At 39.3% G+C, this 19,876-nt stretch overlaps 1 protein-coding gene across 1 annotated transcript; it reads left to right on the top strand.

The window, feature by feature from the left end:
• Positions 1–4,386: 4,386 nt before the first annotated feature.
• On the top strand, positions 4,387–17,967 carry atoh8 (atonal bHLH transcription factor 8). Its single transcript, XM_066720194.1, has 3 exons — positions 4,387–5,672; positions 9,015–9,206; positions 17,340–17,967. Exons 1-3 carry the CDS (start codon positions 4,893–4,895, stop codon positions 17,343–17,345), a joined length of 978 nt encoding a protein of 325 aa, XP_066576291.1. The 5' UTR covers positions 4,387–4,892; the 3' UTR covers positions 17,346–17,967.
• The last annotated feature ends 1,909 nt before the right edge of the window (positions 17,968–19,876 follow it).

The raw sequence follows: 19,876 nt of genomic DNA, 5'->3' as shown, positions 1-19,876 counted from the left end.
AACATCACCGAATCCTTTTAGCAGAGCAGACTGGGGTCCAAGCTGGTAGTGAGAACGCCTTGTTTTGTCTAGAATGTGCCTAATTGCTCCAATAGTTTCTTACAGTCACATTGAACAGCTGCAAACCCCAGCTGACGACAGTCCCTAACAATCATTGATTAAGGCTTTTCGGGGCTGATCAAGACATGCAGTGCATTACTATTAAGCCGGACTGGGGTGTACATGTATCCAGTTTCCCTTAAAAGTTGTTTTCTTGAACTACATGCCAATTTCTTTTGATTTGCATGCTTTTTCCATGAAATGTGCTAGGAAGAATGAAGTTATTAGTCTGCTTTTTGGAGTTTCAAGTGAAAGTGAAGATTGACAATAAGCTCCGGCAACATAAAATAGGTTGCAGCTTTATCCCAACCTCCTTTCATTTTTTTAGTTGCAAACACATTGCAAAAATAGCTTGTGGCACTCCAATTTTCTCAGTGTAACAAAAAAGCGAAACAAAAAAGGAAAGTAATTGTTATGAATCCTAAAACTAGAGCTAATAGTAAACACATGGGTACTGGAAACGTTAGCTGTTGGTTTGCTCTCATTTTGTTGTCAGTCAAAGATCTTATGGAATGTCCTTCTCAGGAGGACCAGAAACAAAAAAATATATAGAAGTCCTAACTTAATCATTTATATATGTGTGTGTGTGTGTGTATGTAGATATTTAAACCAATGTTATTCATAATAACGTTTATTAAACTATACCAATTTAATATTTCGGAAGAGTTTGTGGAAAGCTTTTGTGGAAACGTTTTCAGTTTATTGTACTGAGTTAAGATGGGGGAGTCTGCAAACGTTTGACTGTCATTCCTCTGATTTCTATCAAGCGCCTTGTTCCTTCATCGCCATTGTCTTTATCATTATTTGTGGAGCTGCTGAGGAATTCTAGTTTTACACAAAAATGTGCAAATACTCAATTAAAGCGGCCAGACTTCGTTTTAAAGAACCAGTACAAAGCGCCCGAATTCTGTGCTTATTCCACAAACAGGCACAACAAGTCTGTCAATCTGTTAATTATTTCAAGGTTAGAGGGAGCTGGATCTTGTGAGCACAGAGGTAGTGAGCTGATGACCAGAAGCTCCCGCCCAACATGTAATCTGTGGAATTCCTGGTGTATCAGAATGGCAGGAAGGAAAGTGCTCTTTCTAGGGAGCGCAGAAAGCTGCCACTGAGAGTTTAGTATTTTCTCAGCTGTAGCGGCTGCTCTGGTCACATGGGGTGTAATGTGCACCTGTGTGACCTCTGCAGTAATCCCCCTCTAATTACATGGGCTCGAGCCACCATGTCAAATGACTATCATCTCAGTTAGCAAACTGGTTAATTATATAGGGACTCTTGTGTGGTGGAGCAAAAGGTGCCTAACAACAGAGATAGAGAGAGAGGGGGTGGTGGGGATTTCAACAACAACTGTAACTGCTTACACCGAAGAGTTCATCGAGCGCACCAGTGTTGACAGCCTCAGTGTCAACATATTGCTGCATGTGGCGCCGCAGTGTAGCGCACTCCCTGGCCTTGCAGATATTTGTAGGCAAACACGACAAACAACATGACAGGAGCAGCCTTTTGCCAAGTTCATCTAGTGCTTTAAACCCACCCTCCTATACAGCTTGGCCTTTGGTTGTTTTTGTGGCATATTATTGTTCCACCTGAGAACTTGTCTAACTTTGAAACTATAATTATTCAGCTCTGTGTGTTGTTCATTAACCATCTGTTGTGTTCCCTGGTTGTAGGTTACACATATATTTGTATAAATTACATAATTAATCTATGATATACTGAAGTCTGTGTGAAATGCATACAATGTCACTGTTTAAAATCTGCTATTATCAATTTAAATCACATTAACACAGAAAGATACTGTATATATGTATGTGTGTATGTATGTATGGTATGTATGTATGTATTTATAAATATTTGATTATACATAATCTAGAGGTATTTGGGTAGTTGCAAACACGTTTCACCTTTTGCCTTCTGGAGAGAGAAGGAAACAGCTGTCAAACCATTTTTCACCAACCATGTATACACATTCTTTTCCTAGACTGGGTGTGTCAAATGAAAGATGAGGTGTGAAAACTCTTCCCAAAAGTGCCCATGCAAATAATCTAGAGACCAAGATGACACAAGTGTGAGTGGGTGTTAACTGGCAGAACACCAAGACCCAGATATAATGGACTTATCTATGTTACACTTGCAAGTGAGGAGAGACTAATAGTGAATGAAAGGGAAATCGCAACAGAAAGAGTGGCAAAAGACTTTAACTGAGACCTTGAGAAAATACAATTCTCACTTCATACTATTCCATCTGTGGCTCAAGTACACTAAACCAAACCCACACACAAGAAGCAGAAGCACGATTTTTAACACACTCGACACATCCATTATAAGCTGTGTTCAGGAATATTTTCAATTTTATTTTTGCTTATATTCTCAAATTATAGTTGTGCTATGGCTCTTGAGGTCAACTGATATTTTGTTATTTTTGCCTGGGTAGGTTTTACTGTTTTCTCCAGTTGTAACTGTGGTGTCATCTTCCGCATAGAAGTATTAATATGGGGGGCGGGGCATTCTCATAACTATAATAACCATGTTTTTTTTTTACTGCAGGCCAAAACAGGTGGGGAGAGGAAAATGAAACTTTGATGAGGGATTTATTAATGTGTAAATGAATATAGACATCTGGCCCAAAATTACTCTTCTTAACCAGGGTGCCCCAGGACACTTTTAGTCCACAATGTAGAGGCGACCTGAGAAATGGCACAGAGTGGAGTTTGAAAACACAGGGACACCTGCTGGTGAAAGCTGATCCCAATAGCCAGCTGGCTGTGAAGGTCTCGGTGTCTGCTGTGAGGCGAGTCAGCTGTGTACACTGATGGCCTGGCAGGCTTTCAACCTCCCACTTTATCCATTCCCGCACACGGCTGCATTTTCTTATCACGATACTGTGGTTTGTTATTCCTCACATTTCGAGGGGAAAACGTGGATCCTGTTATGCTGCAGCCCCATACAAGCATGAGTTTGTTTTTTTCATTCAGACTTTTTCAACTTATTGAAATGGTTTGTTTTGCATTGCATAATGGACTTTTAAATCCAGGACAACCGTAATCTGGCGCCTGACTTTCACCTTACCAAGCATAAGCAACAAACACACTTCCCCAGCATTTTCACAAGCTCCTTGTCTCTTTCCAACTTGTGGAGGATTCTGATAGCCTTGCCCTCATGGCCTGGTCATCCTTTCCTGAGTCTAGGCCAAAATAAACTCTATTTACCCTCTACTATATACGTCTATTGGGGCTGTCTGAACTCCTGAACTGTATATTACTGCATTAGAAAGGGGTGGATTTAGACCTGTCCACAGATTTCACAAAATTATAATAATTGACAGTCCGTGCAATTTTTTCCTTTAAGTAATTAAGTAATTTAAAAGGAATGTGTAGTTTAAGCAACATTTAAGTGTTGCTTTGTTTCATATGTGGTGAATGATGTTCACACAGGGACCTGCAAAGTTTTATTTGCCCCTGTGGAGCATAAATATGGTGACACTGTTTAAAAAGCAGTGTATTGCATTTCTTCATTAAAATTTGTAAGCTCCTCAATTATCTGCATAAGTAAGAGGTCAGGAAAGCCACCTGCGTGCCTTCAGTCAGGTCTCTCAATTGAGTCAGGAGGGCTGTCACGCACACAGATGCAGGCAGGAACCTGTGCAGGAAACGTGCTGTTAATAGAGAGTGTCGGCTGAGGCTGTATCACTGACTTAAGCAGACTGGGAGCATTGTAAAGCATGGGTTAAACAAAAGTCCTTCAGCAAGATAAGCAGTGTAGTGTGATGTAAAGGCTACAGGTTCAATTGGATTCCAGTGATGGTCACAAGAGACCCCATCACATGGCTGACAGCATTAATAAAGGACCTATTGTTGCGTTTCCTTGGCGTGTCAAATGCTTCACACTGTGAAATCCAAAAAGAAGTCCTGCGTGTGTGTGTGTGTGTGTGTGTGTGTGTGTGTGTGTGTGTGTGTGTTTGTTCTGTTTGTCAAAGGGAAAGGGGATTAAGGACTAGATTTGGACTAGACAAACACCTTTCAGATTTGACAACTCTAAAGTGATGTAAACCAGGGTCAGATTGAGGAGTCCTCAGAAATTATGATTAGTATTATTACCATATCTAAAAATAATCATAACATCGTATACTTTTCTAGCAAGTTATACATTGTTATAGCTAAAATAATGGTATGAAGGCAATACATAGTAATGCTAGGTTGTGGAGCTGTATTACCCCAAATAAAAACTCATAGTGCATGGCGGAATTGATTTAAATCACATTCCAGCAGCCTGTCAATCACAGACATCTGAGGCTCCAGGGACACGAAAACATGTTTTTGCCAACTTTCACTCTTTTTGTATTGCATATATTTTGTGAATTTAACTTTTTAACTTTGAATTGCGTTGTGTACTAGGTGTATTTTTCTCACAAACGACTAATTTAAAAAAAAAATAATAATAATTAAAAAAAAAAAAGATGTACAGAAGCAAGAGGCGGGCGTGCGTTCCCGCATCTGCTCACGTTTATTGTGCCCGTCAAGGCTGTGCGCAGCGCCCGTGTGACGGTGCGGGGGTCGGGGGTTTGCAGGCGCAGCTGCAGCTTTTAGCGGGTCGCCGGGGCTGCGCTGCGCTGCGCTGGGAGGCAGACAGTCTCCGGCTGCAGGCGGCGTGCGGACTGATCTCACCAACAGGGGCTTCTGTGCAAACTGAGGCTAAACAAACACAGATGGGTCTCTGCGCACATTCACAAAAATGCTGGCAATGCGGCAGGGACTTCAGATGACACTGTGAATCCGCAGGACCCGCACGCACGCATGCCCGCTGCAGACACAGGCGCACTGCTCTTAATACAGATACGCGCTGCGCAGGTCCTGTTCTGCGCAACTATATCGAAATATTTGGGTACTGCAGTGTTATTTATTTATTGCCATCTTTTTTCGTGTGTGTGTATTTTAAGATTAATGAAGAACCCACAACTTGCAGGTGAGGGGAACTGGGAAACCCTCTATGGTAAGGAGATACATGGGATCAAGAAACTCAAGCGGAAAAGCCGGGAGGCAATGAAACATGTCAACGGAGTTCAAAGTTTTAAACAGGACCCAAAAATGGACGAGCACTTGTTAGGGGACATGGCAGAAAGGACTGCGCTGCAGGAGTCGCTGCGGACAGACAGGGCGGCGGGGATGGGACATGTCCACCTGAGGGGAGACTCGGACACGGCGGTGGACATGAGGACCACGGCGCTGGCGGGACAGCTCGCCGCATCCGCATCCCCAACCAAAGACACCTTTAGCGGCAGGACGCGGGTCGGCGTGTTTGACCAGCAGCAGGCGTTTGCGCCGGAGCCGTCTCTGCCCTGCCGGACCGTGCTGTGCCAGCGGCCCTCCGAGAGCCCCTACTCGTCCGTGTCCCAGGCGTCCTACCTGAGCAGCGGCAGCGACCCCACCGCGTCGCCCAGGAAGCGGCTGGCGGAGACGGCTGGCGTCGTCACCGAGATCAAAGCCATCCAGCAGACCCGGCGGCTGCTCGCCAACGCCAGGGAGAGGACCCGGGTCCACACCATCAGCGCCGCCTTCGAGGCGCTCAGAAAGCAGGTATTTCTCAGCGCAGTTATGCTGTCCGCTGGTCAGACACGGCTTTTCATCAGACTGGAATGCAGATCACAGCTGATGGACATCAAAGTATTTATTAATGTCTACAGTCGCCCCTTTCCTAACTTATATAGCGCCCTCACTCTAGTCTAGTCCAGAAGTAGTAACGTAGAAATATGTATTACTTTATAAGCATAAGGCATATTGCCATGGTTCATTATGTGGACAGATTTGGGCTGATATGACATCACTGTCTCATAGCAGGGTGCCAAATTGTTATATTAAAAGTTTAAGAACTGCCGCAGAAGTATTTTGCTTTGGGATTTGTTTTTCAAGGGAGAAGATTATGTACATGTTACATATGATCATAAATGATGAGGGTTTAATTACAGTCCCGTTTTGTCATCTGGCCAGACAGCAGTGTGTGTGTGTCATAACTCTTACTTTTTCATGCACAATAAGTGCACTTCAGGTTCCCTCTTTTCCATAACACATTATTCCCGTTTGGCATTTCAATGAATGCTTATTTTAGTTTAGTTTTGCAGCAGGCTATTCAAAAATGTAATGTTAGTTTTCCTATATTATTGTTTTGAAATGTTATACTGTCACAATATGTGTATGTACATTTGAAGGATGGCAAACAAACAAACAATTATGTAACTATTCATCTCTTGATTAAATGCGAATTATAAAACGTTGACAGCACTATCTGGAACTTTTTGGAGTGAAGCCACCTGCCTATATAGACCTTTCAGAAACTTTCTGGAAAATTGCTCAGAACACATTATGAGACAAATTTCAATGCGATTCCAGCAGCCAGTCTCCAGCCAGCCCACTGTTATCCCGGAGGAGCCCTAAAGTATTTCAATTCCCAATGCAAAAATAAGGTCAGAAAATTACAACATGAAGAAATCCAACAACACTGCATCTTTTGTACTTTAGGATGGGTAAAAGCCTGTCACAGGCTGCAGAATTTCACAGTCAATTACATCCAGCATTTGTTTTCTTTTTTGTTTTGTTTTTCATTTGAAAAACTAATGGGAATAGTTCACGTCAAAAGTCCAATGTTAGTGAAATATAAAGTTTAATTTCAAAATAAAGTCTTGTCTTCATTGTTTGTTTTAAGAAAAATAAATATATGACTTTGTCCACACCATTTATTTGGGCACATGTATTCCCATCACCTTGCTATGAAAAGATATAGATACTAGATTTTTTAATGGTTTTTAATGAGCCAGGCATGTAGTGGTGATTCTGCAAATAAATCAGTTTTCTAGCAGAACAAGGAAATAGCAATTTAAAAGCTTAAAATATACTCCTTAACAGTTGCTGCCTATTTCAGACATCTTTGTTGTTAGTTATTATTTTTAAAAGCAACTTAAGATCAGAATGTAATGTATGAATATCAGAATCATATTCCATCCATCCCTCCCATTGGCTGACTGACTGGTGTCACTGACACTGTCCCCCGAGGCAGAGTGCGTTCAGGCTGAGATTGCCAGAGCTGAGCATGGTCTTTGTGTGACAATGTCCAATGATCATGTCCATGGAATGTAAGGTGAATTGGGCCAATGGGTAAAGTGTGAAGGAGAGTTGGCCAAGAGGAAGTGTCATTTCTAGCCCATGAAAAGAACTGCTGTCATATGCCTGTGAGTGACAAAGGCCACCAGGGCTGCTTTCCAGCATTTTCTGTATAGAGGATGAGACGTAAAGGCCCAGCCTACATGGGCACTGACAGAGGAAGCTGCCATCCCATCCAAAACGGTCTAGGATCTGAAGCATGCCAGTCTGTGGAAAGTGTTTCAACAAACATCCCCAAAACTCATGCAAGTTTTTAGTATTCGTGCACAGTGCACCACTTGTAGTATTTTTCCCCAATCTATTATAAATCAATCTGTGATACAATAGTGTTCACTTGGGAAACCCTCATGGTCACAACTTTTACTAAAACGTGCATGTAGCACACAATTGTTACAATTATTTTACTCCAGTGTGTAGTTTTCTGAGTTTCTATAGAGGGGAAAAATAACTGGCAATATTACAAAACTAATATGAAAAGGCACATATGGCTCGTTTAGGAAGCAGGGTCTACCTGAATACCTTTTCGCTGGTGTAGCAACATTACTGGTGTGTTTTCTTTTCTCTGAGCAAACTTCATGCTACTTTTTCTGGAAGAATAAAAATACTTCTCAGACTCAATGTGTTTAAGAGTGCAAAAAGATTGAAAGCCTTGCAAGAGTGAGCCACAGTTCATCACCTAATGAAAACACATAAGAACATAAGAAAGTTTACAAACGAGAGAAGGCCGTTCGACCCATCATGCTCGTTTGGTGTCCATTCATATCTAAGTGATCCAAGGATCCTATCCAGTCTATTTTTAAATGTTCCCAAACCTTCAGCTTCTACCACATCGCTGTAGAGTTTGTTCCAGATTGTGACAACTTTCTGTGTGAAGAAGTGTCTCCTATTTTCCATCTTAAATGCCTTGAAGCTCAATTTCCATTTGTGTCCCCGGGTGCGTGTGTCCCTGCTGATCTGGAAAAGCTCCTCTGGTTTGATGTGGTCGATGCCTTTCATGATTTTGAAGACTTGGATCAAGTCCCCACGTAGTCTCCTCTGTTCCAGGGTGAAAAGGTTCAGGTCCTCAGTCTCTCAGTAGGACATTCCCTTCAGACCTGGAATAAGTCTGGTTGCTCTCCTCTGAACTGCCTCTCGAGCAGCGATATCTTTCTTGAAGTGTGGAGCCCAGAACTGTCCACAGTATCCAGATGAGCTCTAACTAGTGCATTGTACAGTCTGAACATCACTGCCCTTGTTCTCAATTCTACACTTTTGACAATATACCCTAACATCCTGTTTGCCTTTTTTATTGCTTCCCCACACTGTTTGGATGGAGAAAGTGAGGAGTCCACATAGACGCCTAGGTCTTCTCATGCGTTACTTCATCTAGTTCTATTCCTCCCATAGTGTAATTATAGTGGACATTTTTGTTACTTGCATGTAATACCTTGCACTTGTCCACATTGAATTTCATTTGCCAGGTGTTGCCCACAACTGAATATTATCTAAGTCCCTCTGAATAGCCTGTGCTGCCAAGATTGTATCTGCTGAGCCACCTATTTTAGTATCATCTGCAAATTTGACAAGTGTGTTAACTATCTCAGAGTCCAGATCATTAATATAGATTAGAAAAAGCAAAGGCTCTAGTACTGATCCCTGTGGAACTCCACTAACAACCTCACTCCAGTTAGAAGCAACTCCTCTAATCGACACCCTCTGTTTCCTAGACATCAATGTACATGTCCAGGCCTGGTGACTTACTTGTCGTGAACTTTTGTCTTCCAGGTGCCCTGCTACTCCTATGGACAGAAGTTATCCAAACTGGCTATACTGAGAATAGCTTGCAATTATATTCTCTCCTTGGCCCAGCTTGCTGACCTAGATTACACTTCAGATCACAGCAACATGAGCTTCTCTGAATGTGTGGAACAGTGTACTAGGACCTTACAAGCAGAGGGCCGATCAAAGAAAAGAAAGGTAGGTGCATCCAAAGTGACTATAGGGGGGGAATTAGAGATGACAGATTACACGTTGTTGTAATATTGCTCAGGCCATTAAAAAACATCAGGGCAGCAATCTATAGCACCAGCTACTGACGATTGGCATTGAGGTGACAGATTTGTGAGTGAACACTATCTGTGTTGGTTTTACTTCCTCGGCACAGTAATATCCTACTGAGCAGGGACTTGAGCTGAATATCCCCTTCAGGAAACGTCCTGACTTACACAGAAAGATTGAAGGACACCCAACAATCTTCAGCCATCTTGCAGCATTTATGTGTAATTGGAAATGGGCACTGCAGATTCATGAGCATAACCGGGAAAAATAAAACCAGACGCACTTAATTTATAGAAGATCTTTTTTTTTTTTTTTTTGTATTGTGTTACACATTATCCAGACACCTGACCTTAAAACAAACTAATGTTTGTAGTCGTGTTGAAAATTTATATACAGGAAATATTAATCTAGAGAAAATAATAGGGCATTGTTCAGAATTGTTTATATCGATGGAAGGCAAGGAAGCTGTTAGCGTATGGCTGACATTACCAGTTTGTGACTGATATTGTAACGAAATATAGTAACATGGACTATTTGTGCATAGTTTTATCAGTAGGTTAACAAAATATGTACTAATATTTAAATATGCACACTGTTAATTGAGCCTTTTTAAGTGTCTCTTGTTTTAAGTGGATTAAACCCATTTTAAGAGACAGCACGTTTACCTTTACAGCTGTCAACTTGCACAGAGAACAGTGGCATTTGGAAACATATGGGTAACAGGAATAAGGAATGCACTCCATCTAATTAGTGAATGCATTCCTTTACGTTGCTTAACAAAGATCCAATTAAGTGAAATCATCATCAAGTGGTATTTGAAAGGAAACTCGGTGTTCAGCCAGCTTTCCTCCAGAAGAGAAAAAAAAATGTGGCATGGGTGAATAAAGGAGGTGATTGATGCCTTTGTGCGGAGTTTTATGACAATGGGAGTTCTGTAAACTTGAACTGAACTTCCCTCAGCATTCTCCTGGATCCAGATGTCAGGGCTTACTATAAATCAGCAGGATTTTTAATGCATGAATAAGACTCGGGCAGGGAGACGTTTCATTTTTACATTAACGCTTTAACTATCATTGGCTACTGCTGTTTCTTCGATTCATTTTAGTTTTTTTCAGTGTCTCTACTTCACTAAAACATCAGACTACTGGCATGTTAATGTCAAATTTTCCATGAACAAACTTTGCCATTTTTTTTTACAAAAATAATATGATACCAAAACCCCAATGCAGATGCAGAGTGTACTTGGAGTATTTCAAAGTCAGTTAGTCTTTCTTATGTTCACTTATCAAGTAGCTTAGGACAGTTTTTCTTTGCTATAAGTAGTTATTATTCAATATCCATCCATTTTAGATAACTATTCAATTTTGGGGACAAAAAAAGTTATAATCGAAACAATTTCTGTTCAATATAGTAGCGCACTAGGAAAACTATATTTAAAAATACATATAATTGATCAGGATTTGTATTTAACATTTTAAAAACAGGATAGGTTTGTCATCATTTTATAACTACAATACTACATACGAGTGCTATAGGGCTAGACCAAATCAAAACTTTGAGCCACGCACGAATCACAAATTACAAACTTGTACCGAGTCGTGGTTTTGTGGATTATGAGAAGCTGCTTTCTACTAATTATATATAAACTGTGATAGTGATAAGTTTGTAATTTGCAATTCGCGGGTCGGTCAAAGTTTTGATTTGGTCTAGTCTATAATCCGTGATACTTAACAAGGAAGTTCAAGCTTCACGGGTGCAACATTTTCAAAGATTTTCTCAGGCATTTAATTTCTTGCCCCCAGAAAGGCATGGATTCAATTATTCAAGCAACACTCTTTCAATGTGGTGATCCAACTGAAAAATTAGCATGTTATAACATGGTCCAGATGTTGAATTTACCAATTATAAAGTGTCTCTTTTTAGAGATTTTGTTTGTTTCCAATCAATTGCTGTGTTGTTACTGCATGACATCGTCTGTGATGTTTCAGTAGCAGCAACAGAAAACTCATTGGTTCTTACTAGGTCCAGATGTTTGCTGCTGGCAAGAAACGATTGATAGTCCTTTAATTATTATGTTATTGTCCCTACTGCTTAATCACTGTTGGGACTGTTAGTTTTACTTGTGTTCACCTCTAGTTTGCTGTAGAATTGGTGACTTAGTTAGCCACTCCTTGAAAGAAAGAGTTCACATGCTCTCTGTAGATTAACAGGAAAACAACCATTAAAACGCCTAAAGCTACCCCCTTAAAAACACTTTTATGAATTATATAGGATCCCACACACACTTTTACTAGTCTGTAATGGAACATTTTACTGGTACACAGCCATACTTTTGGTCAACAGATCTTTATCAAGATTTGTATAATCCATGAGACAGGAATTTGCAGGTATATAATTTGAAGTACTTAGTCTTTTTGATATCATTTATATCCATATGACACAAGATGTTAATACAATTCAGCAAATTGTACAATTAGCATTCAAAATGTTTTTTGTTTTTTTTTTAAACTAAGTAAAACATCTGCTTGCACATAATGTCAGTGGTGCCAATTTAATGTGATTCCACATATCTGTAGTTTTTCTTTTGGTCTTTTTTAAAATGGCGGAATAGTGTGTTAAAAATGCATGAGCCTGATAGATTTAGTAACTAATGCTGTTTGATTTATGTTTGTCATTTAATGCTAGAAAACATCTCACTTAAGATCAGAAGTTCTTAAAAGTCTTTATTTTTACGATGCCACACTAGTTTTAGAAAGTTAGTTTTTACTGGAGGGCAGGGGGATTTAAAAATCAGTTTAGCATAAACTGAGAGAGATGACAGGGAATTGAAATCATCCCCATATGCTACTCCAATAATTGTTGCTCATTTATTATTGTTGAAGAAAATGGTTTATCCTTGTTGTTCCAAAAATATGGAAATTTGTACACATTACATAACAGAGGGTTGTACACAACAGGCTGAACAGAAACACATATAGACGTTGAGTGAAACCATGCAGTGATTTTTTTAACTGAAGCTTTAAGAAGGGTAAATCTCTTCACTTTATAGAACACTTTTTATTGTTCATCTATGCAGGAGTATATGCTTCTGTGTGTTTTCCTCTAAAAACGGAAACAGATAACTTAGGATAGAACACTTAAGTGCCCCTTGTTAAGGAAACACCTTTTTTCTGTGTGATATGGATTATATAATTTGCTGGGAAACAGTGTGATTACTGATAAGATAGCAACAAAAAAATACCAGCTGTTTCTAAGCTCTTAGCAGTGACCATGGACAGACCCACAGAAACCTACTGTCTCTTTTTCCATGTAACTATGTGTGTTTTGTATAGTTTTGTTTTGTTTTAGCATTGTGCATGGGGTGTAAGGATTTTTTTTGGTCTTCCTGTAGATGTAACTCAGTATTGTGATCTTACTATGGGAGGCTCCAGATGTTTATATTACAAAGCTGAAAAAAGATTGTTAAATATTTGTCAGAATATGATTTGCTATTGTTTATTATATTCACTGTCAGTGTTAATGTAAGCTGTTTCAATAGGAAGTTAGCCCATCACATTCTTCATTTTCTGGCAGCCCCTATATCCAGATGTTCAGATCCCTGAATCTGGAAGGTATTGTTTTATCACACATAAACACACTATGGTGGTTTGAAAACTTCTGAGTCTAGTATAGAAGGAGAAGTTTAGAAAGAGGCAGCTACTTACAGTGCATTAATTTACCCAAACAGCTGATTAAGAATATTTGTAATTGTATTCCTTATACATGTTGTCGTATAGTTGCAAATAGTATCTTCACAATTTGCCCTTTAAAACAAACAAACAATAAAAACATATCTGAACGTTTATTTGTTTCTATTATGCTTATATTTTCCTTGATGCTGTCTGATCCCATGAATTTAAGCTAACGTATTCACTGCTATTGCATGCAAACTGCGACGGGGCTTCAAACCGTGGGCAACAGCCTCGTAACCCATAACTTAATTTTACACCATGAAGGAAAGAGAAATAACTTAATTTGCTGATACGAATATCAGATAACCGGACTCACATTTACTCACATTTACAAGTGATTCACCACGGCCTTTGCTGCTCAGAGTGCTGTTATATTTTAAGGCGAGACCAAACCACCTGGCCTCTCCATCCAGGTGTTCTGCCAGCTGTGCAATCCAGCGGATTCGCTTCGCACTGTCCCAGTGGCATGATGCACTGCGCTCAAGTATACACAAGTACAACCCGATTTGGTTAATGACTTATAATAACTTATCTGTATTTCCAATGTAAATATCTAAAGTTTATTTATTTAAATGTTTGAAATTAAACAAATGTGTTTAACTCGTAAATAATAATAATAATAGGCAAATAATAATAATAATAATAATAGGCAAATAATAATAATAATAATAATAATAATAATAATAGGCAAATAATAATAATAATAATAATAATAATAATAATAATAATAATAATAATAATAAAACCTATCCAGTTATCATATTTTGTTCTTCTATTATTGCATTAAGCCAGTTGGATCAACTGTATCCATCTTAATTTTTCATTCCATCTGTGCAGAAATAATTTTGTTGACATGCTTTGCACTCAACAAAGATATGTTCATTTTTTAATTGGCAACAACCTATTGCAGTTATTCAAAGTTATTCATGATTTATTTACTTGATTTTTATTTTCGTATGAATTAATTTAAATATAATGCATGTCCTCCGCATGCACACGAATGCATGTTTTTATAGGGCTAAATCCCTGTTATTTAGCCGTCCCTATCGTCTTTTTTGATCCCCTTATTGGAATTTGCCTGTATAAGCTAACGTGCTCTCCCAGTGTAAGCTCATTGAGTAGGAAGCCAGCAGCGTGTTTGTTTCGCTGGCAGGCCCAGACTCCAGATGTTCAGCGCGCTGGTGGGGAAGTCCTGCTGGCGCCACTCAGGGCAGAGGGCAGGGGGAGGCACGCGAGCTGGAGCCCACAGCACCCCCCTCTGCGGGACCTGGCACATTCCCCAGCGCGGCCCTGGCACATTCCCCAGCTCTCCCCTGGCCATCTGTTCCAAAAAAACACTTTGAAATAGAAAACACTCATCATCACTCAGGATACAACACTGAGAGCAGCTGTTACAGAGGCAGGAGGGGGGGGGGATCATGAAAAAATCCCTTTGTTAGAGCGAGTCTGGAAGTCTGAGGGAATACTCACAGAGAGAGAGAAAAAAGTTGCTACAGTCAGGGGCTCATTAAAATGTTTTGAATGAACGTTAGCAGTGTTTAAATGTACTCCCTTGCTTATTTCAAATTAATGATCTAGTGTTTGATGCATTATAACTGCATTTATTTAAACTGCTGATTTATTATACTACTTTAGTTTTGTCCATTTTTTTTTTCTTCCGTAAGAATAACGGACTGTAACAGCTGTGGAGAGAGAAGCTTGAAATTCACGCATTCCTTTGCATGTGTGTTAGTTGTACGGGGACATAGAGGCACTGTGGCTAGAATTGGTTCATAAGCCTCTTAAATTGATTTAATGCTAGGGAGTTTGAGGCAAAATCTTCTGTAGGTCATCTTAACCACTGCCAATGTGTTCCTGCTGTTAAAATGAACTTTATGCTTTATGTCATTTATGCTTCATTTTATTCATAATTTTTGTTAAATGATTCAGTGTTTATAAATGCATTTAGACTTTTATTTTTTCATTCATTCATTACTGTCTGGGCTCTTTCCTGTTGTAAGCCTTGGTTATAGAAAACCTACAAACACTAAAGGCTCAGTAATGTATTGCACACAATTTACATACATACACTATAATTGTGTGTGTTCTCTGTGTCTCAATTCAGACTGTTACTGCCGTGCAAGTTTACCAATCTTCAAAAAGCAAAAGTTCACTATAGGCAAAGTCCAACTGGAAGCAACACTGTTGCAATGTAATTAAGGTCCAGGTTTAAAGAGACACTGGGGCGGGCCCTCTCAGTAATGTGCCAGTGCTGCAGAATGTCCTCTCCGTTTTGGTTCATCACGAACCATCTGCTTCATGGAGCATAAAGATCTGGTGACAGGTGTGAAAGAAAAGATAGGGCACTGAATTAGATAACTTGGCCCATGTCCCAGTTCATCTCTGGGAGTGAGCCAGACTGGGCATTGGTTATTCTCTAAAAATATCTGCCATGAATAAATGGCCTTTAGTCTCCCAGAGTTCTTTTACATTGCGTCCTGTTTCCAAAAAGTCACACACGCAGGCCCCAAACCCTTAAAAACGAATCAATAATCACTTAAGCATTTGTTCCGTTTTACTTCAGAAACAAAAAGTACATCAGAAAAATATTCATAATCAATTTCAGGATTAGACATGAGTAAACAGATGCCCAAATGTGGAAGGAATGCTTTTACAGGGATCAATATTTGTGATACGGGTGGAATATGAGGGGAGACACTGTCTTCCATAAAAATGTATTCTTTAACAACATACATATGTAAACACTACTGGATATTTTACTTAATAAAAACTAAAAATAGACTAGTTATAATGGATGAAAGTATTAACCAGTATACATGAGGGAGCAGAGTTATTAGAAAACCTTTAAACGGATCATTTTTCTGAGGAGTGTAGACATAAAAGTATAGATTTACTAAAATAATAAGCTGTTAATTGGCCAAAAAAAAAAAGAAAACTATTCAGGATTTCCTGGAATAAGCTCATATCAGCTTCTTCGCAGCTGGAAATGTAACGTGCATTTAAGTGCTCTGGTACTAACACTAATTCATGACTCCACCTCTTTTGCCCGACATCAGACGTTTGAGTATTCCCATACAGTGCACCGTCTGTGGGGATGAGTTCCTCTGCTCTTACTAATTGAAATGAACTGCGTGTGTGGCATACTAAAGCAATCAATTATCCAGTCAAAAATCTGCCTATTGAGTGAGTTTTTCATTATTCTTATTCACGGTGGTTTCAGTTTAAACACGCAGCTAATTTTAACCACAAAACCACTAGGGTATATATATTGTTTTTAATATTTCTCATTGGCACCATCCCCATCAGATAAACACTGATCAGTGACAGTGGCACGAAGGGACTGGTTTTAATGCTCGGGGGTCAATAGCTACAGATTCTTGAGGGCCATATGTGGCTCTGAGGGAGAATGTTGAGTACTCCTGACTGAAACTGTGTGTATGATACATATTATGGAAAAACAGGGTGACATTTCTTTATTACTCTTAATATAAAACACAAGTCTAGCCTCAGCAACCCTCTGGACATAGAAGTGTAATGATTGATGTTCTGGGTAAACTGCCAGCAGCCATACTGAGATCGGGGCACTCGATGTGTCAGTACATTAATATGAGACAGCAGGAGCAATCACCTCGGGTATCGGAGGGGCCACATGTGATCTACAATGTTGGACAATATCTCAGTCTCGAGCACCTGACTGACTAAAGGTTAATGTTTTGGAAAAGAGCTTTAACAGGATGTATAATAAGAAGGGAGAAGGACTTCTAAATTATTACAAAACAAACCAAAGACAGAGAGAGAAAATGAACAGTAATAATATATATATGTGTGTGTGTGTGTGTTAACATAATCTCTGTGAAGATCCATAAGGTAATATTTATACATCATGGTTGGATCTAAATCCAGTGTCTGTTGCTACTGGCAGTGATATGTTTTAACTCAACGTAAAGCAAAGGAGTTCTGATTGACATCTATTTAAGTTTCCAAAGGAATAAACGCTTCCTCCCCTATACGCTGGGGTAATGAAACAGGCATCCTGTGCCGGCCCCGTTTCGAAATGGAAGCTTTCTGGAGTTCAGTCATCAGTCAGCCTGTGTCAGGAGTGTTAACAGGAACTGATTAATAGGCTGCCCCACTTTCGTAGACAGGGTGCTTTGCAAGAGGGACAATTTTAAGTGGTGGTCTTCATAATGTTGATGATTTTGAAGCATACATGTGAAGTTCTTCCCTTGTTTGTTTGCTTTTTGTTATTTGTTTCTATTCTATCACTGCGTGAGGGGGATATTACTGAAATTAATGATTACTTTCTCTCTTTTTTTTGTAGGAGTAGCACGAAGGAGGAGCTCAAGTCCACAGACAATCAAGGAGTTAACTCAGTCCCAGCCAGCTTTGTCAGCATCTGGTTTAGAAAATCTATGAAAGACTTTATTTCAAATTTACTCAAGACATCACTAAACACAGGCCTTCCCAAGCTGAAAGACTGCTTACTGTAAGAGCGGCAAGAAGGACAGCTGTTCTTGGCAAAACTGAGGTGTCTAGAACGTGCAATGTTTTAAAGCACTTAAAATCTTTATTTTTCTTTTTTTTGCTTGGCTAAGGAAAAACATAATCTAAATCTTTTTTTGCTTTTCGGAGACTGGAAGACGACATTTCTAATCTTCTTTTCACCAGCAGTCATTGATACCTGTTATATTTCACCAGACAATGCAAGATTTTACTTGAGAATGGAAAATATATTTTTGGAGCAACAGTGCAGGTTTACAGTTTGAAGAATTTCGTTGACTTCATGGACTTCCTATCTATTTAGTCTGCTTCTTACTGTGTAGAGTCATATTATTTATTTGTAGCCCTGCCAGAATCAGATTCCTTGCCTTTTTTCTATTCATGTTTTAATTGAACTGTAAACTATATGAGCCTTCAAGATTCAATAATAAACAGTCTGCTTGGCATGAGTTTTGTGATTGAAACTGTTATAAATGTTATAAATGCCCATGTCTTGTTGTTTTATCTTCAATAACAATAATAACTTTATCCAAGGATAACGCTGGTGATAGTTTTGACAATGTAAGATTTGACACAGAAGACAGAATTTTCATTTCAGACAAAAACTTGAATAAGCTTCTCAGACCCTTGCAGATTAATATTTAGGGGTAGAGTTAAAATCCTATTCAATTCTGAGAAGCTTCTCTTATCAAATTTTCCTCTGTGCTTATCAGCTTAAAATAGACATAAGAAACACACATATATCAGCATGAAAGATGAAAAAACTAAGACTAGTTTAACTATTAAGACAAACTATAACTAATTAGTACCAGCTATCAGAACATGCCTATCAGGACTCAGTTGTTGAAAACAAATGTTCTCATCCAAGAATGATGGTTTGCTACACTACCTATTGCCCTACATCACTTGACAGATTTTATAGTGCTTTCATTACTTTTTGGCCCATTAATGTCTAAGTCAGAGAGGCATTTTGTTTTATTTTTTGCTGTGCCTCATTTGCAGTGAATACTCACCGGATTTGTTCTTGGCACCACACATCATCTTGGTGTCTAAGGAAATTATCCACAATAGTATATCTTCATTACCTCACTTATTTTGCCTGCGCATACATACACTTCCCAGTCATTTGCTGGCACCATCTATTTCTGAGATCTGATTTCATGGGAACAAACCAATTAAGCCTTAATTACTGTCTGATAAAAAAAAAACCATCAGTATCCCACACATTATCTGAAAATCTAGGACCTCCTATAGCTGAACTGCAATTTTGTAGCATCAAATCAGTCACAGCAGTCATGTGATATATGGTGAATCTAAAGCAGGGCACCAACTTTAACCCCCCCCCCCACACTTAATTCCTATACATTTCAAGAACTGTGTCATCCTTTTCTTGCTTTTTGTATGTTTTTGTGATTCCGAACAGACACTCATTCCTCTGCCCTGCATCTGGCTCTGTTGATATCCAAAAACATCTCAGTAATGTACTCAGGGTTGGATTGAATGTGCATTTCCCTTTTATCACTGTGGAGACTACATAATATTTGTGATAGCTTATGTATCGCAGCAGCAGGAACCTTGGCACTGGGCAATAGTTTGGTCTACAGACTCAAGCAGAGCGCCAGGGAGATGGGAGATCCTGGGTGGAGTGTCGATGGTTGTCTAGTGGTATATTTTACTGCTTCCTCCTTATCCTGAAAGACACCTCACCTGGAAGCCCAACTTTCCAGCTGAATAAAATTGAAGCTTTTTAAAACTAAATTCTGTTAATCTATGAACCAAATCAAAACACAAGGACATTAAAAGAGGTATACCCTAAAACTGCTGGGGGCATTCCTTAAGACGGGGGAAATGTAACTTCTGTTCGCTGTGTTGCACATGCTTCAGTTCATCATTACTTAAGCAATGGTCTTAAAAGCAGTAGAAGGCACACCAGTGTTTTTCTGTGCTTGTGTTGCTTTGGTAAATAATGAACTGCAACACGAGCACAGAGAAACACAGAGAATTTGTGGAAACACTGTACATATGCAACATGTTAAAACTGAAACTGCTTGTGATAAAAAGTGATCTTGTAAACAGCTATTAACTCTAACTCCAATTAGTTTCCTCCATTTTAATTTGAGGACTGTGGAAACATGCTTTCAAAGATGTTCCCTTGTAAATGTACACCATAAGAAAGGATTGGAAGGATATGACCTTCATCTAGCAGTTTTTTGAAGGGCTCCCAGTGAATCAGCTTCCACAGCATGCCTCACAAACCTCCTGATCCAGGGACGTTAATACAACCCCATTGTACCCGTCAGATCAACGGACCTGACACTAAGCTTTAAATATTTTCCACAGAACAATAGGATTTGGCAT

The sequence above is a fragment of the Amia ocellicauda genome, chromosome 13 (genome assembly GCF_036373705.1).
Source record: "Amia ocellicauda isolate fAmiCal2 chromosome 13, fAmiCal2.hap1, whole genome shotgun sequence".
Taxonomy (NCBI): Eukaryota; Metazoa; Chordata; class Actinopteri; order Amiiformes; family Amiidae; genus Amia; species Amia ocellicauda.
Note: the sequence above shows the minus strand (reverse complement) of the source record. Positions and strands in the feature narration are given on the sequence as shown.

Bases quoted from the DNA above. Each gene is read 5' to 3' on its own strand.
- atoh8 (XM_066720194.1), top strand. From the start codon at position 4,893: ATGCCCGCTGCAGACACAGGCGCACTGCTCTTAATACAGATACGCGCT. The intron at 5,673-9,014 runs GTATTTCTCAGC...TTTGTCTTCCAG, and splicing joins TCGAGGCGCTCAGAAAGCAG to GTGCCCTGCTACTCCTATGG.